This window comes from Triplophysa dalaica, chromosome 2 (assembly GCF_015846415.1).
Source record: "Triplophysa dalaica isolate WHDGS20190420 chromosome 2, ASM1584641v1, whole genome shotgun sequence".
NCBI classification, from domain to species: domain Eukaryota; kingdom Metazoa; phylum Chordata; class Actinopteri; order Cypriniformes; family Nemacheilidae; genus Triplophysa; species Triplophysa dalaica.
In genome coordinates, this window is record NC_079543.1 from 28,230,048 (window position 1) to 28,247,676 (window position 17,629).

The 17,629-nt window shown below is 36.9% G+C and overlaps 1 protein-coding gene across 14 annotated transcripts in view; it reads left to right on the forward strand.

Annotated features, from left to right (window-relative positions):
• The window catches only part of mbnl2 (muscleblind-like splicing regulator 2), a 46,282-nt gene that overhangs the window by 12,364 nt on the left and 16,289 nt on the right, over positions 1–17,629 (forward strand). For all 14 annotated transcript variants that reach the window (XR_008908534.1, XR_008908537.1, XM_056762732.1 and 11 more), the window contains exon 2: positions 242–972. Coding sequence is in view for 12 of the 14 variants with exons in the window: in XM_056762732.1 (XP_056618710.1) it covers positions 799–972 (174 nt within the window). In the remaining 2 variants the exon portion in view is untranslated. The remainder of the gene's footprint in view (positions 1–241; positions 973–17,629) is intronic.

The window sequence follows — 17,629 nt, forward strand, 5'->3', positions numbered from 1 at the left end:
TTCTAGTTTTTCAGCAGAACATCTTTTATGTCTGAACATAACAACAATACATATATGGACAGCTTTTTTTCTGGAAAAGTTCAGTCTCTTTGATTGTCTAAGTATGACTGACGATACACAGTCTTGTATTAAAGCGTTCTACTTTTTTATCACTTTTATCATTCAATGTTGTCCTCTATTCATGTTTATATCAGAATTCGTTCTATTCCTCATTAAACTTTTGACCTGTGCTCTTTTCTAGATCCCGGACAGAAGTGCCTTCTCTGACGATGTTCCTACTTGAAGCTGCTCACATCCCTTAACGCTCAATCGCTTCTGGCCCTAAGTAGTGTCCACACGACTCCCAAGAGCGGAACATCACGGGGAACACATCTCATTTCCTCTGTCTTGCCAAAGCACAAGGAAACGGCACGCCTCTATCATTCACAGAGCGATATTACATATTACTCCGAAGAGAGACATTGCCTTCAAATAGAGTTATCCAGCATCATCTGAGGAGACGGACGTTTGGAGACGGATGTCCTGGAGCATGTTCTTATTGTTACATCCATGTCGTGCACCTGAGACTTAATGACTGATGAGTGACTTGTCAGAGATTGACAGCTTTACTGATAGCGCCCATCTCCCATGCTCCTGCCAGCGGGGCTCTGAATGTCACGTCTCTGTTTAAAGAGCCCCATCAACAAACGGCAGTAAGCCACAAATAAAAACAGTGCACGTTCGTAGATTATTAGAGACAAATCAAAGTGATTTCTTTTACCGAAGCATCCCAAGGTTCCGGTTCAACGCAGCTTTGATATGGCGTTAAACATTGCTTCCATGAGAGACACAAAATGGCTGACGCTAGAGGTGTGCCGGCAGTTTCAGAGGGGGACGTGCTCGAGGAGCGACGAGGAATGCAAATTTGCACACCCGCCCAAAAGCTGCCAGGTGGAGAACGGAAGGGTGATCGCATGCTTCGACTCTCTAAAGGTAAGCCACACCTAGCGTGACGATTGTTTCATAAAGCAATTCTTTCAAACTTTTGATTTATGTCCTGAAATTTTTCCTGCTCTGGAAAACTTGGGTGACATTTGTTTATGAACTGCCTCAAATCTGGCACGATGTGCATTTAAGAAACAGGGGCCTGATTCACGAAACAATCTTTAGGCAGAATATACAATTTTTCTTGAAATAAATTATAGGAAGTTCATAAGAATATTCGCAAGTTTGATTCTCAAACATTTCTTCAAACGTTCTCAAATATTTTCAAATATTTCAAATATATATTTTTATTCATTTTTGTGGTAAGAATAAAATGATATGCTTTGTCAGAGATTACACTAGCTTGCTTGTGTGGTAACTGTATATGTTTATCTATACAATAAACTTTGTGTGTAACAAGCACCTCGCATTCTATTAGCATGTGTTGTGTCAAACGGCATTTGCAATAAAATGTTAGCAACAGAGTTATTAAAGTTTTGATTTTAGTTTTATTAATATTTAAAACTAGCTTTTATTTTTTGATGTTTTGTTTTTGTGTTAATTTTTGTTAAAGTTTTAGCATTTTCTATTGTTCCTAAATAAGATTTATATATATTTTTAGTATTTTTATTTTATCATTATATTTTTACAGCTTTAAACTCTTCTCAAAAATTTTCATTTAATCAGTATTTGATTTCAATGAACAGGAACATTTTCAAAGTTTTAATTTTCGTAAACTGAAATTACGAGCAAGAGTTAAAAGATTATACTTTAAATAATTCATTTTGTGTCTTAATGTCATAATGATCCTCTCCGTTTCGAGTCACTTTGTATAAAAGTGAGTCACCCATAAAAATGTGGAAAGCACTCAGATTTTAATCATGAAAACTAAAGAAAGGGAACTAGACCTTATCATTATAATATCACATGTCACATGTAAAACAACCAAACATGTATAAAACATCTTTCCTTTTGAGATTGAAGACAGCCGTGATGCTGTCGTAATTTTAAGATGATATTTACAACAGCTTTTGTTTAGAAAATGTAAGACCTATCTCACGTTTTTTTCAGGAATACATAACGTTCCTAACTTTTTTTTAAATTAGAATTTAAGAAAAAATATGCTACTTACTAAGAATCATCTTAAAAATGTTTTGTGAATCCGGCCCCAGATGTTTGAGCGGCAATTCTTAACGTTTGCCTCTCTGTCGCCATCTCTGTTTGAATTGAAAACTGCAGTGTACTTTAGTTCATTAAATCATTACTATGATTATGAAACACTTTTCAACACTGTTTGCAATATATTAAAATAATTAATACTAACAGTGATCACAAAAATAAACTTCCTCCAAAAATAGACTTCAGTCGTCTAACGTTAAGGTGTTGCCAGAATGAATCAGAAAGTGTACTTTGTGTTTCAAGAGGTCCGTTTGTAATTAAGAGTGAATTAAAGATCTCAGATCTGTGAAATTCTCATTGTTAAATGAATGGCTGTATTACAAATGCCCTGATATTAATTCAGCTCATGTGCAGTCACTTACTCTAAACATGACTCATCCAATCAGATGTGAATGTGTCAGGATATTCTTTTGTATTATGTGTTGTGTTCACATTGATCTGGACTGTTGACCAGTCTAAAGTCAATAATAATTGTGTATATAAAGCGTGGCAGATCACTGGACTGTGGAGTAATGGAGTGGGTGAAATAATGCGACGACAGATTTTTTTTACAGGATACTTTTTGTATTGCTGGCAAATGAGTTGTGTTTGTGCAGCACTCTTAAATTAAGAGTGCATGCGTCAGCTTGACCACACTGCATACTGCACACTTCAAATACAGCTGACCTATTGAGTGAAAGGCCAGAGAGGATCACACGTCTTTATATCTCTCCCTCTTATGTTACCTTACCACGTCCATCATTTATATGTCTGCCTGTTTTTGGACGGAACCTTGACCGTGTTCAAAGCTAATCACACAGATAAGAATCATGCAGTAAACAACAATTAAAACTTGGCTGTCCACTATATTAGCCCACACGCAAGTCAATAATGCTGCAATCTGCAAACTTTGTTTGATTTAAAAAAAACTACGCAAAAGTAAGCTGCAAATTTATGTTTCAAGCAGAGATGATGACAAGTTACGCATTGCAGCTTTTAATACCGCAAATAAGCATTTGTGACTGCACATCGGTTACATAATACATAAATACTAAATCGTATTTTATATAGTGATAATTTGATGATGTATGTCATGATTTATTAAACATCGCTCTTTTATCCGTATTATACCATGGTCTGTCTGAATACTGGATTCTGATTGGCTGGAAGGTGTGGATTAAAACCGTTTAATGCACAGGTAGTTCCAGTCAGTTTGATCAAAGCTCGAATCGCTTTATTCTTCAAGTTTTTTGGAGTTACCTTTCGGACTCTCACTGCTCAGGCAGAGACACGCACAGTATAGGTGATTGACGCATCTATCTCAAATAAATGCTAAAATTCATTCAAATAAATGCAATCGCTTTTCTCGCTTCAAAAGTGTGCGGAGTGTTAGATCTAAAGAGCCATGACTGAGGGAAAAAAACATAATTTTCACCCGTCTGATCAAAAATTGTACTGTAAACATCAATTACAGCTTTAACTTGCTTTGAACTTGGCAAATTAGCATGGTATAAGCGGGATAAACAACGGCTCGCCGCGCCTTGAAGGATTTGCTCTTCGTGTCGGGTGGTTCTTCGCCTCCACGTCGTGCATTAGAATCCTTTAATGCGCGACAAGCCGTAGAATATCCCTTACTTATAAAAACAGTAATCTTGAGGAGTTCATGACTGTTATTGTGTATAAGTTACAGTATGAGCTGGAGTAAAATAACAGTATTACTTCAATCAGATCATCGTATATTTAAGTGCTGTTGGTTATTGTTTCTCGAACCATCTGGGTCACGTGACGTTTTAAAAAAACAGATGGTCATAGAATTTGCCGCGTGTTTTAATGCGGAGTTGTGTCCTGAAACGCAGCACCAGTGACATTGACAAATGTGCAGTTAAAGTGGAGCAGCTCACATCTCGCATGGGAATAAAAGACTTGAGGTGATTCTCGCCTTCATGCAACGCTTTCTCTAGTGTTTATCTAACGGATTAGAAGAGGTCATTGTCAGAAGATTGTGTTAAGAGAAGCACGCCACAATATCAATACACTGAACCTGTGAGTTCATCGTGCTGCATCTCTGGTCTGTCATGAAGTGAAATGTTGTGTCAGTGTCAGTTTGTTTGATCATCGCAGGCAGAAAGGTGATATGTCACCGTTTAACAGGATTTACGGTCTTGTTGTTCTTTTAGCATTTCAATAAAATCATATTTATATTTGACCTGGTTTGCTGAGGCTTTTGGAGATCTTTCATTTATTTTGGCAATGTCAAGCCACAACCCAACCGTGCCACAAAACTATTTTTGTCACGATGTGTTGTAATGTTTGTCTTGTGTTGTCAAAGGTAAACAGAATTGCAGTCATTGGTGTAATGCAGGTGTTAGTCATGGTGCTTAATGGTTGGTTAAGAGAACATTCACAGTCTGTCTGTTTCTGGTCTTCATCGGCTAACACACGTAACATCACTGCAGCTTAGTCTTTTTTTACTTATGCGCCATATTTTTATTGCTCTACGCCGTAGGTAACGTGCCCGTTTTCGTTTATACTTGTGCATCGTGGTGTCAGTGTCCACAGGCGTGCGTGTTGCTTGTTTAGCCAAGACAAGAGCTGAAGAAGAAGCGGTTTGTTGTATACGCTGTCTGTGGCAAGTAAACAGTCACTTATGCAGCTAGAGTTGTTAAATACAGAAAAACACGTAATTTATTTAGACAATTAATTCAGAAATGGGTATGTGTAAACCCGACACTATCACTGAGTATTTGTAACTTTTTTTTTTAACCAATCACAGCGGTTGCGTTCCATGTCACATTGACGTGCTAATACATTTTTGAAGAGATGCGCGTTATGCTACGGCATAGGATATGCATTTTTGTGTAGGCTAGTCTGTACCAACTGCAGTCACACTGCTCTTAACTCTCAGTTTTCAAACACTCAGTTTTCAGACTCTCCTCCTTTTGTCACAAGTGTATGTGAAGTTAAAGTGAATTCTGCAAAAAATTCTGAAAGACTGGTGATCTGCATAATCTGGTCCTGTAGAATCCAACATTGAATACGGAAAATGTTGAGGATGTGGTGTTTTCATTCAGGTCCTGTTGTAGAACACAGAAGCTCATTGAGTTGTTGTCTTTGGCCCTCTGGGAGACTACAGTCATCAGATTTTCTCTTCACTACTGAGGGGACTCGAGCGGCCCGAGGTTCTACCGAGACTCGTGATTCGCTATGACCTTGTGAGGACACATTGTTTTTCAATCGTCCATGCGCTCTGAATTAAAACATAATGAATATGGTCAGCGGCCTCATTTATAACCTTCACTGTTTCATTGTGTCGTAATGCTGCTCTCAGCATTTATACACACACCACATCGTCCATGAGAATCTGCCTGTGTTTGTCCTGTTACACACGCAGGTGTGTGTGTGTGTGCTGCATTGTGCTGCACTTCCTGTTCAGATGAGATATGCAGTGAGTGCAGCACACACAGTTTTACTGCAGTGAGAAATTCTCAAGACCATGACATTTAAACTAGCACAATTTATTTGACCAAACTACTTCATTCAGGCTAAAGGTGTCACAAAATAGGTTTGGTGTTTTAAAAAAATTATAACAATACATAATAACAAAAAAATACAGCTTACTAACACAATAAAACACAATTAAAACATGTTAACATAATAAAAAACGTGATTTTTGATCAATTTTAAAAACGGAGTTATCTCATTTTTGAATCAAACTCTTCATCTATATATATATATATATATATATATATATATCCATATAATTCTGTAATCCAGTACCTCAGAGATCAGTATTTTTGTAGGCTAGCCCGGAAGTTAGCGCAGTGCTGGTTTCCTCGACCGATGCATTTTTCCCAGAGACTTTTGGAAGATCGAAAAAAATAAGCTCTGTGATTAACAATGGTTTATGATGTTTACACGTTTTGTCTATCAAGATGTATTTTAAAAAATGTACACAACATTTTTTATTTTTGAAGCCGAAATACAATCGGCAGAAGTAAGCTAACACGTTAAAGACTAACACCAAGGTCGCTTGACATCAACGTCACCAACATCAAGCCTCCGACATCAAGCCTCCGACAACTCTTTCAAACTGAGTAAGTAATTACTCAGTAAATGAATCCGCATTTATGTTTTAAGAGATTTGTGCCCATGTTGCATTATTTGTGAGCTTTATCTGCGCGATGACGTCTAACGTCACCACCAAAGGAAGTTGTCGGTTTTAGCAACTTGTTTACAATCGCCGTTTTTAAGACACAGAAAAGTTTTCAAAATTCACGAGCGTGTTATAACTGGTGTGTTTTAGAATAAAAAGTTGTGTTAACTCCAGACCTTATTTCAGAAGATTTACCAAAAACTCGTTTCCAGGGTTTGCATACAAAAATACGTCGTCTCTGAGGTACTCAATTGAGATTTTTGTTTGTCGTGTCTGATAAATACTGCTGTGCTTTTTAAATAAATGATTAAATAGTTTAATTATTTTAACACAAATCACTTGAATGTAGCCGGTTAGTTTTCTCTAGTAGACCAAGATCGATTAGTTAATTATTTTCTCAAAGCAGATCAGTGATTTTAAATGAATCTTGTGTAGGTTGCTGTTTTTTAAATAGTGTCAAAGCTTCACTCTTGTACGCTGGTGGTGGTTTTACTTGCGAGAGAGAGAGAGAGAGAGAGAGAGAGAGAGAGGAGGAGGGAAAGAAGAAACGTTCTTGTGTTCTGAGATAATATAGAAGTGTCATGTGATGGTGTGTGAGACTCTGAATAGCTCTCTGTGTTTCTGTCACTCTGTCTTTACTCTAAAGTGATGTCTGCGCTTGACAACACACTGTGACTTTCAGACGTCACACACATGCAGAAAACCACACAACACGTATGTCAGCTCTCTCTCACACACAGGTTTTGTCTATTCAGCTGTTGGGCTGGTTTGGTCAGTTTGATGAACAGTAATGGTTTTGTCTTTGTTCAGGTTTAATCTGTAGTTTGATTTTTAAAAAACACTTAACAGCTCAGATATTGTGTTTAGGAAATTACATTTTTTTTATTTAATGTTTTTAATGAGATTTTTAATGAAAGCTTTAATGCGAGATTGTTGTGGTTATTACTGGTGTGTTTATCTGTTAAACCTTCTGACCTAACTGATATTGATAGTAAACAAATAAATATTTGTTGTGTTGGATTTAATTAGATTTCCAGGTAACACATACATACTGAAATATATATAACTTGATTTCACTGTAAGTCCTTTTGGACAAAAGCTTCTGGGAAATGCATAAATGTAAATGTTTATTGGATTGTTATTTTGTTTTCCTTATTGAAGTTGTTAAATACACACTTTTGTTCTTTAGTTTGTTTACTGTGTTTAGCACTTGTGTTGTAAGAAAGTAGCAAAATGTTTAATTTTTCATCTCGGGGCCAATGAAACTGTAACCTTTACACAATTAACAAAACACCCCTGCTGTTACTAAAGTCGTTTTCCAGACTTATGACTCATATTTTTAAATTAAGAGACCGTTTCAGAGCCTGTTTTTAAGATTTTAGACTTGACTATTTATAGGTACGTGTTCAAAAAAAAATTTGTTTTAGTAATAATAATATATCATACTGATAGTATATTATATACTTATGTAAAATTAGTTTCTATTTTCAATTTTTTGCTGAAAATGTAAAATGGAGTAAAAGATGAAAATGACAGAAAAGATGCTCTGTATTTTTTCAGACCTCAATTTCTGCAAAGAAACTTCGTATTCGCTTTAAATCAACACAACAGTCACATTTTTTCATGTATTTTGGAAAAGTTAATTATTTTTTATGTGATTACATGTTTTTTTATGACAGTTTTCAAGTGTCTTGTCATGTTGTCAGTCTTTCACATTACTGTTGGATGACTTACTCACTCCTGAGGTTTGATTTTGTTGAAATTCAACACACACTGGACTGGAATGACCACGATACATCTAGAAATGATGATTTGAAATGAAAGTTGGTGTGGTCTCTTATATTTTCCGCAGCTGTATGTATGTTTTTATTTAACAAAAATAGATCTACAATATCTCTTTTGTTCTCTGCTGGCAACACAGATATCAGATGTTGGACATTTGGTCGTGTGTAATGTCCCACAGCTAACCACACACTCACCAGAGCAAACATGAGGGGAAATGTGTGCCCCGCCCCCCGCTGCTCATTCACAAACCAATAAGACACTGACTTGAGTTTAACATCACATCACGGCTGACCACCAGTCACTTTCATGTCTCGCCCAATCTCTCTCTCTCTCTCTCTCTCTCTTATTCCTCACAAGGGCCTCACAACACTACACGTCACTCTTGATTTTGTTCATGTGACTTCACTCTTAATCTGGATCATGGGGTTAATAGGAAGTTGTGTGAGTTTTTCTCTGGCGGTGTGTCAGCTGCAGATGGTTAGCGTTATGCTCACTGTCAGCTGCTGCAGTGCACCTTGCATGAGATACTCAAACATGCAGACCTGTGACGAACGAAAGCAATGGCTACTTCTTCAGCGTTCCTACAGACGGGTACAGAAATATACATACTCGATTTGACAGCCAATAAGATGCGATTTCTAAATATTTCATGATAAAGTTGGCATTGTAATAGAGACTTGAAACTAATACCAATGCTGAATTTCACTGCAGCGATGCTAGAATGGAACCGAATCACCAGGTTTTCCAGAATGTTCCCAACTCTCCACAGAGTCAAACATTTCCTCTTCAGTGCAATCTGCGTCACTATTGATTTCTCACTGTTTGGCCCCATTCATTTAGGAATAAAGATGACACAGAGCAGAGGCTGTGCTGTAGATTAGAATATTCCAGCGATGGTTCCCGTGACGATGAGATCCACCTCCATAGATGAGAGATGAGCAGGGATAGACAGGGAGGACACAGCTGGGCTTGGAAGGCAGAGATGTTTTAATGAGCTGAGAGATTTCTCTAATTAGACTGTAACCTTTTTATTACTCTTGGACTCTCAACTGGAGTGCTGTGATATGAGTGACGGTGTTCAAGAGTCTCTTTCATTGGCTGATGCAGATGAGCGTACAGTACTGTGATGTCACTACTGGGTTTTTCCTGCATAGAAGAATGGGAGGCGCCCACCTCAGTCAAATTTCGTGCCGCCTCACACTGTGTCTACACCTCAACGCGTCACGTCCAGTGTGGACAAAGTTTAAAATTATAATGGATTCTAATTCGTTCTATTGTCTCTTGTACCATCGCGCCACATCCTGTGTAGACACGGTGTCAGTCTCTCGCCAAAATAATGTAGAGTCTTCACACAAAACACTGCGTTTGTTCCATCAACAGACTGTGATGTTTTACTGCAGTTGCGGCAATTTTGTATAATTTAATAATCAATGTTATACTGTACACAGCAAGTTCGCCAGTATGAACGCACATTGTGATCAGAACGACTCCCAAACAAATAACTCCGATTCCTTTAAGCTGTTGAAAATTTCGGTCACTAGCGAATATAAACAAAATCAGTGAATCATTCGAAGCAAAATCTTTTTATTTGGTTAATTTAGTCAGCTATCGCGGTCTGAAAAGTTAATTGAAAACCAGAAAAAATGCTTCGTTTGATTTAAAAACATTTCTGTTTGTTTGAATCAAAGTAATGTTTTACATAACTTATTATGACATGGCTCGTTGGAACGCTTGATTCTGATTGGGCAGTCAGGACAATTGCAGGTTCGTTATTCCCAGATAACAACCTCTCAAAACTAATAACACACGGCAACCCGGATGCAGCAAATCATTTGGACAGTTATTTGACCATCTAAATATGATAACTGTTCTTTGTGAATTGCCATGATTGGTCAGTTGATCATCCTCTGATATCTGTCAGATGTAATGTGGTGTTCTTGACACATATAAAAATGTCTTGTTCCTCTTGTGAAAGCAATGCTCAAATGAGAAAACAAGCTTGTCACATGAACGCTCATGTCAGAGATGGCTGGAAGTCTTTGAGTAGTTCATCGCCGGACAGAGCGCTTCTATAGGCTGATTTCACACAGCAATGATCGCTGTCAGCACGAGCAGACTTATATCCTCATTCTGTCTCTGGAAAGATACAGTCAAATAAAACCTCAGGCTCACTTCTTGAGGCGACGTTTAGAAAACAAAGCAAACGCTAAAATTAGGACCTGCATGAGATGAGAGATCTCTAGCATGGCTGCCCTTTCTAAAAACGGTGAAACATTCACTCATTTCGTTCATTCATCAGAAGTCACGGCCATTGAAGAATTATTAGAAACACAGACAGATGCAGTTTAAAAATAACACAGCGGCCTGTCCTACAGTATAAATCTTGTTTTTTTATAGTAGCAGTTTATTGGTCAGATAGATATTAAGGTTTAATGTTTTATATAAATATATAAAATGATCTGTGTGTGTGTTACATGCTTGTCTGTTGGTTTGATCTGGATTGAGAATGCGTTTGGATTCTTGACGTCACACGCATTTCAGCAGCGTTCAACAAACTTCATATCACACATCATCCGACAGAGACAGGAAGTGTTTTTGTCCGTTGAGAGTAGATGTGGTTTGATCGCTCATCTCTCTCTCGTCTGGCAGAGGTCACGGCCGGTGGATGGTGGGACGCAGCATGGGTCTGGCATGGTTCATGGGATTGAAAGTGAATTTCACACCCAGCAGATGTCTTCTCGTCTGAACTGACACCACAGGTGCACCAGACACTCACACTGACAGACAGACGGACTGAACGTCTGTGTGATCGAGAGTGAAATCATCGGACATCTGTGACTATTCAACTATGTGTTTATTTTGGGATTATTGATAAGAGATAGACTTTTATATGACACTAACAGTACGCTTTATGATCACTGGAAATTCAATAAAATAATGTTGTTTGAAAGGAATAAAGGCCCATTGACACCAGGGCTGATCACTGATCATCAGCGAGGGGGAATTATTGACGTCATCATGTGTGTGATTCTGTAATCAAGCGAAATGAGTCATGCGCTTGCTATCATCTGTAAGCACTTCAGTGCTGTTAAGAGACCACCGACCGTGTCTGATGTGACGTCATCTTCTGAACGCATGCAGGAGAATATTCTGATGAAGGTCAGGGGTGGAGCACAAGTGTGTTTTGTTAGCGCTGCCGATGCTTTTATTGCGATGAGTCGTTCAGAAGCACTGCGTGTGTTTTACAGATGAAGCGTGGAGCAGAAGTGCGTGGGACGGACGTTACGTGAATGCATTAACTGCTGTAGAGATGTGAAATTGTGTTAACATTGAAAATGTAATGAAGTCTCACCTCCACAATGTTCTGTGATTATGATGAAGTATATATGGTGTTTTCTGTAATTAAAACCTATAATTTTACAGAATATTTTCAAACATATTTGCGGTCTTTGTCTGCAATTGTTTGTTTTTGACTGCATTTATAAAATTTCATTAAAATATTTAAATAAAAAAACTTTTTTTACAGATAATGCCATTTTTTTAATACAGTCAAAAATGTACAATTTCAGAAAAAGACCGGATATTGAAAAGGAAAACTGTGGAAAATGTAATTTTACAGGGAAAACACGTTATTTTACAGGCTATTTCTGGTGCCCCAGCTGACAAAATTCTCTTTTACAAGATTTTTGACATATGGTCAACTACTACAATTACAGAAAAAGACAACAAATTTACAAGAAAATGGTGAAAACTATTTAATATACATCCATATGTCCTATAATTTCACGGGATAATATATATTTTATGGTATATTTCTATTATTCGGGTTTACCGAAAATTTCATTTTTTTACTGTTTGAAACCGCTTGAAATTATATGTATAGTAAAAGAGATTTTATTTTTAGAATAGTCACGAACCAAGTGACCCCCAACATGTATCGAAGACATTATTTGGTTTTATTGACAGTACAGTGAAGTGAAACGCTTAACACATGAACACTGAACTCAGATCAGCACACGTCTCTTTCATTATTTAAACATTGTCATATGTGTGCTCTGTGATGTCATCCGTATTGACACCCGGCTGTGAGGAAAGTGTGTTGTGTGTGGTGACATGTTCTGTGTTTAGTCATCTTATTGTTTTTTTTATTGTCTTCTTTAAAGGAGTAGCTCACCTTCGCAAAGAAAATTCTGTCAACAATTACACGCCCTCTTGTCATTTCAAACCTGTTTGACTTTCTTTCTTCCGCAGGATACAAATAAAGATGTTGGTAACAGAACAGCACAGCCAATGCAAGTGAATGAGGGCAGTTAACAACATTATTCAAAATATCTTCTTTTATGTTCTCTGGAAGAAAGTCACACTCACACAGGAGTAAATGATGACAGAATTTTCATTTTTAAAGTGAATTACTCACGTGTCCGTGCCTTATGGATCGGCAAGAAGCTGGGATTCATACGAGGACGTGAAGATATAGATCTTTTATAAACAAAAACTTGAGGAAAAGATGCAGGAGGATGAGATAATGTGTGTGAACTGTCCCTTTAAGAGAGGTTAAATAAAGTGTATTTATGGTTAAATGCTGCAGCAATCACACCAGCGATATGACAAATGATGCTATAACATTATAAAGCCTTGTAGGTAATTCTTTTCTGTGTACTTCAGCCCTCACTGAATTAAAATTATTACGATCATTTGCATTTATACGTGAGATGTCTAGACGTGTGAGGAATGACAGTGGTTTGAATAGATGAATGGGTCTGTTTAGAGGTGATCTGCTTCTCTCTTGAGAAGCTCGAGCATCATCAGAAACACACACGCACCTTGAATGTTGGGTGTCTGAATGTCTGTAAAGCATCATGTATTGTCACGTGAGTGAGGATGTTTCTCTCTCTCTTTTGTTTCGTTTGCTCTTCAACTCCTACACGGGCCATGAGCAGATCTGAACTCAACCTACATCATCATCATACGCCAACATCTCTGAAACAGATTTAAAGTCCCAGTGAAATAAAAAATAACATTTCCTACTTTTTCATATAATATTTGCGAGGTTTAATGTAAATAGTTTATCAATGTGGGTCATTTTCTATTAAAAATTCTTGTGGCCTCATAATCTTTAGTTATATTCTGAAAATGCACTTCCTTCCTGTAATGACTAGCCATTACAAATGACGTATGTTAAGACGTCTCGGGCAGAGCATGCATTAACTCCTCCCCATCAACTGTCTGTCTGCTGCTATTTCAATTTCAAAATGCTACGGCGGTTTTATACATCCAATCAAATCGCAGAGAAAGATTAAAGCCACGCCCACTATATTTCATTTGGATATGCATCAGAATACGGAAGTAAAAACGATCGCAAATTCCAATTCACGGGCACTTAAAAGAAACGGCCCACTCGAAAATAAACATTCTGCTGCTAGACTTTCTTATTTTGTCATTGTTTGAGGTTTACACCGTGTCTACACCGGACGTGACCGTACACATGTCATGGCTCGTTCTAATGGGATCGTACCACATCCAGTGTGGACAAAATTTTAAATGATTTTGATTCTAATGTGTTTTTAATGTCTTTTGTCTGGTGTTACAGTCCCGTCCTCATTCATCCTTATCAGATTTGAAGCATTATTATTTGGGTTCTGAATGATACGTGGGGTAGTAAATGATGATCATGTTTTTTTTTTTTTTTAGAGAGAATATAGGAAAGCGTGTTAAATGGAGCTGAGAGTATTGGTTGCTGAAGGCATTGTCATATCCTAAACAATGAAACAAACATGCTTTTGTAGTGTTTGATTGAAGGTGGTTTGGATTGTGTGGAATTATGGGAATGCAGATTCCAAGTGGTTCTGTCTGTGAGTGTCGGCTCATGATGAGTCCACATGTGACACTCATTCTGGGACTCTTGTTTTGGATTATTTCCCTTCATGATCTCAATTTCTTGTGTATTTTCTTCAGTCTCAAAACAAAGGTCATTAAGAAATTACATCACATCTTAATGTCAACATGAAATGAAACAAATACTTTCTTTTTCTTTCTTTCTTTCTATCTATCTATCTTTCTTTTTCTTTCTTTCTTTCTTTCTTTTCTTTCTTTCTTTCTTTCTTTCTTTCTTTCTTTCTTTCTTTCTTCCAAATGGTCAGTATGACTTTTCTGTGAGACCTTAATCTAGTAATCAAAAGTTTTATGGTACAAAAGGATTTGACGGGTCAATAAAGAACAGGCGCCCCCCCATACTTTACATTGAGGACAGGTAAAATAATGTGTAAAATATGTGAGGTATAGTTTATAAATATATATAAGCTATACAGTATATAAAGAAGCAAAAAATGCCCGTATATGACTGATTGAACTCAAGAGATTAGATCATAAATATACCACTGGTCTAAACAATTTATGTAATGTTTCATGTCTTGTTTTAGCTCATGTCTTAAATTCATTTTTCAGTCCCATGGCAGACATCTAGGGCATTGACATTTGTGTACACGAGTTCAGTTAAAGGAAACTAAACAATTATGAACGCCTTTAAATCAACTGTTGTTCTATAAATGACAATGAAACCGCGTTTTAGATGGATAATGATAATGTTGGGAGATTTTATTCTGCTGGGAAAATCACATCGTAAATCTATTCTTAGAGTTGATGAGAAATAAATTCTCCATTGATATTAAAGTAAACTTGAGTTTGACCTCACTTACACTCTCATTAACGGGTTAACATGGACGAGGAATGGGAATTCTGAAGCAGAAATATGAATTGGGTTAAGTCTCTCTGATATTACTGACATTTTTCCCAACTCTCTTTGGGATTGATTTGAGCTCTCGTGTTTAATTTGAAATGAACCAGGTGGTGAAGGGCTGAATGTTTCTCAGGGTTCACAGTAAGTGCTGTTAAGTTGTCGTCTAAAAGCTTTTGGTTACCCGATAGCAGAATGATGCTCGCAGCTGATTGGAAACATAAAAATGTGCAGTGTCACAGATTCATCAGTCACGTTTGAAATGTTCAGTATTTAAAGGAATAGATCACTTAAGAATGACATTTTTATGCTTTTTTACCCACACTCATGTCATCCATGACATTTTTTCGGATCTTCCTCCTTATAATGGATTTAATGGGGGGGCGCGACCTCATAAGGTCCAAATATCATTTTCTCTGCAGCTTTAAATGGCTAAGCACGGCATCAGCCGACGAAAAATGTGTTAATTATTTTGTAAAAAAAACTACTTTTTATACTTTCTAACCACAAATACACGACTTGGACCAAACCACGTTGCGTGCTCACAACTTCCCGTAATAAGTAATCACGTTGGAAAGGTCACGCGTTTGACATAAGAGGATGTACTGAGCCATTGTGGTGAGAAGGAAGACATTTCAGTTGTTGCATGATGGTTTGCGATACATATTTTTGAGCCAGATTATTGTTTAAAATGTGTGCTTACACAGGATGTATTAACGTCCGACGCGAAAAGTTAGAAAAGTGGAAATAAATTGAATTAAAAATATTTGTTGCATAACACCTTTATTTCATAAATCTTTTGGACGATAAACATGCCTGATACCAAAGCCACATGTCTAATGATGTTGTTTCAAGTTTGAGGACAATAGTGACGTTCCTACTAGGTTCTTTGTCAGACTAGTGCCTTTTCCAAAAAAGGCCACTTGGAGCTCCAAATTAACCGGGTAATCAGGATGATGCTTTTTTTCTTTGCATATCCTGATATCAAATTGATGACCATGCAGTTGGCCTCCAAACACAACCGTGATGGGCAATACACATTAGAATTGCCACGAGATAGAAACTACGTGGAAGCAGCATCAGCAACGCGGAAGCTACGTCAGTCGTGAGTAACAGGTGCATCAGGGGTAGCTCGCTTGAGAATGGTCCAGTGAGCAATAAAAAAACTATAAGGCCACACACGGAAGTCGTCTTCTTACTGGCTACACATTTGCCCGTCAATATTTTCCATTTAGTCATCGGCTGGCGGGGAACGTAAGATCAATGATGGAGGCCATGCCATTCAGGCGAAATGTAATGTAAACAATGACCAACTGACAGAGACCATATACTGAAACTAGACCCTTAGACCTTTCAAATGATGTATCGTTTGTTAATCTAATTAACGTTATTAGATAGCAATCTATAGAGGTCTCAAGAGATTAATGATCACGTGAGCCATGCGTGCAGAAACAAACCAAGAGTCTGATGTGTAAACACATGAATACACGTGCATGCAGTTTTTCTTGTAAAAATAACCAGATGCAATTTAAGAATGAGATTTACACAGAATGATTATTTTTTAATGCACAGAATAAAACCCCTGACTGATGATCATCATAAGTGATAGCGTGAAACACAGCGTTTATTAAACGGAGGGATCATTGTCATCATAGATCCACACACCTCTCTTTTAGCATCACACAAACACTCGTTTTCCTTCAGTAATGGTTGAGCTTGTTATCACGTCTCATTTTTCTAAGTCTTCTGCCGTGTTGCAGTGTTGTGTATCATGACATGGATAGGTCATCTGATACAGCCTATAGGCAAAGCTTCCTGTGGTCCTCGATCAGAGCCAATCCTGTCGTGTTCACTGATAAAAATAGATCCTCTCATCTCTCGTTTGTTATTCAATCAGCACTCTCCTCTTAATAAGAGTACGTACACATCCCTAAAAATCCCAGTATCTCTGTACCACTGGAGCTCTGAATGTCAATCAATTATATATTATACTATAGAGAGAGAGAGAGAGATGGACTGATTGCTTTTAACACTTGTCATGTTTTGGCATCACTGTTATTGATACAGTAGATCTCTGATCCTGTAGATTACAGCACTGAATGTTTGAGAATTTACACGTCTTGAGCGTCTAGACCGCTTGTCAACATGTTGGACTAATGCTTCATTTACTTAATTACGTTAATTTTTGATTAATTGATTGTAATAATAATATAATTTATTTATTTATTTATTTAAAATTATCCTGTTCATTTTGGTTTCAATTTTAGCAATTTTGTTATTTTAATATGTATTTATTTAATTTAAATGTTGCTATTTAGTTTGTATTTATTTTCTGTTCATTATTTTAGGGTTAATTATTCTACCTGTAAAAAATTCATAAAAAACGAAAAAGTTCTGTAAAATGGAAAAAAAGAAATATAACGTTAAATATATATATTTTTCTGTAAAACTATAGTATATAAGGATACATATTAAACTGTTTTCCACAAATTTTATTGCTTTTGACCGTATTTCAAAAATAAACTGTAAAATTCCCTGTAAAATGACATTCCCCTGGTTTCCTTGTAAATCTGCAGTCTTTTTCTGCCATTTTGTGATTTTTGACTGTATTTCAAATATATTTTTTGTATTTAAAAAAATATAAATAAAATCTGGAGAATTACAGTATTTTTTTACAGTGTAACCCCTTACCCTGAGGTGCTATTGTTAACAATTAGTTAATGCATTTGCTAACATGAACTAACAATGAACAATACTTCTACAGCTTTAATATTATTAATTCATGTTAATTTCAGCATTTACTAATACATTATTAAAATCAAATGTCGTCTCTGTTT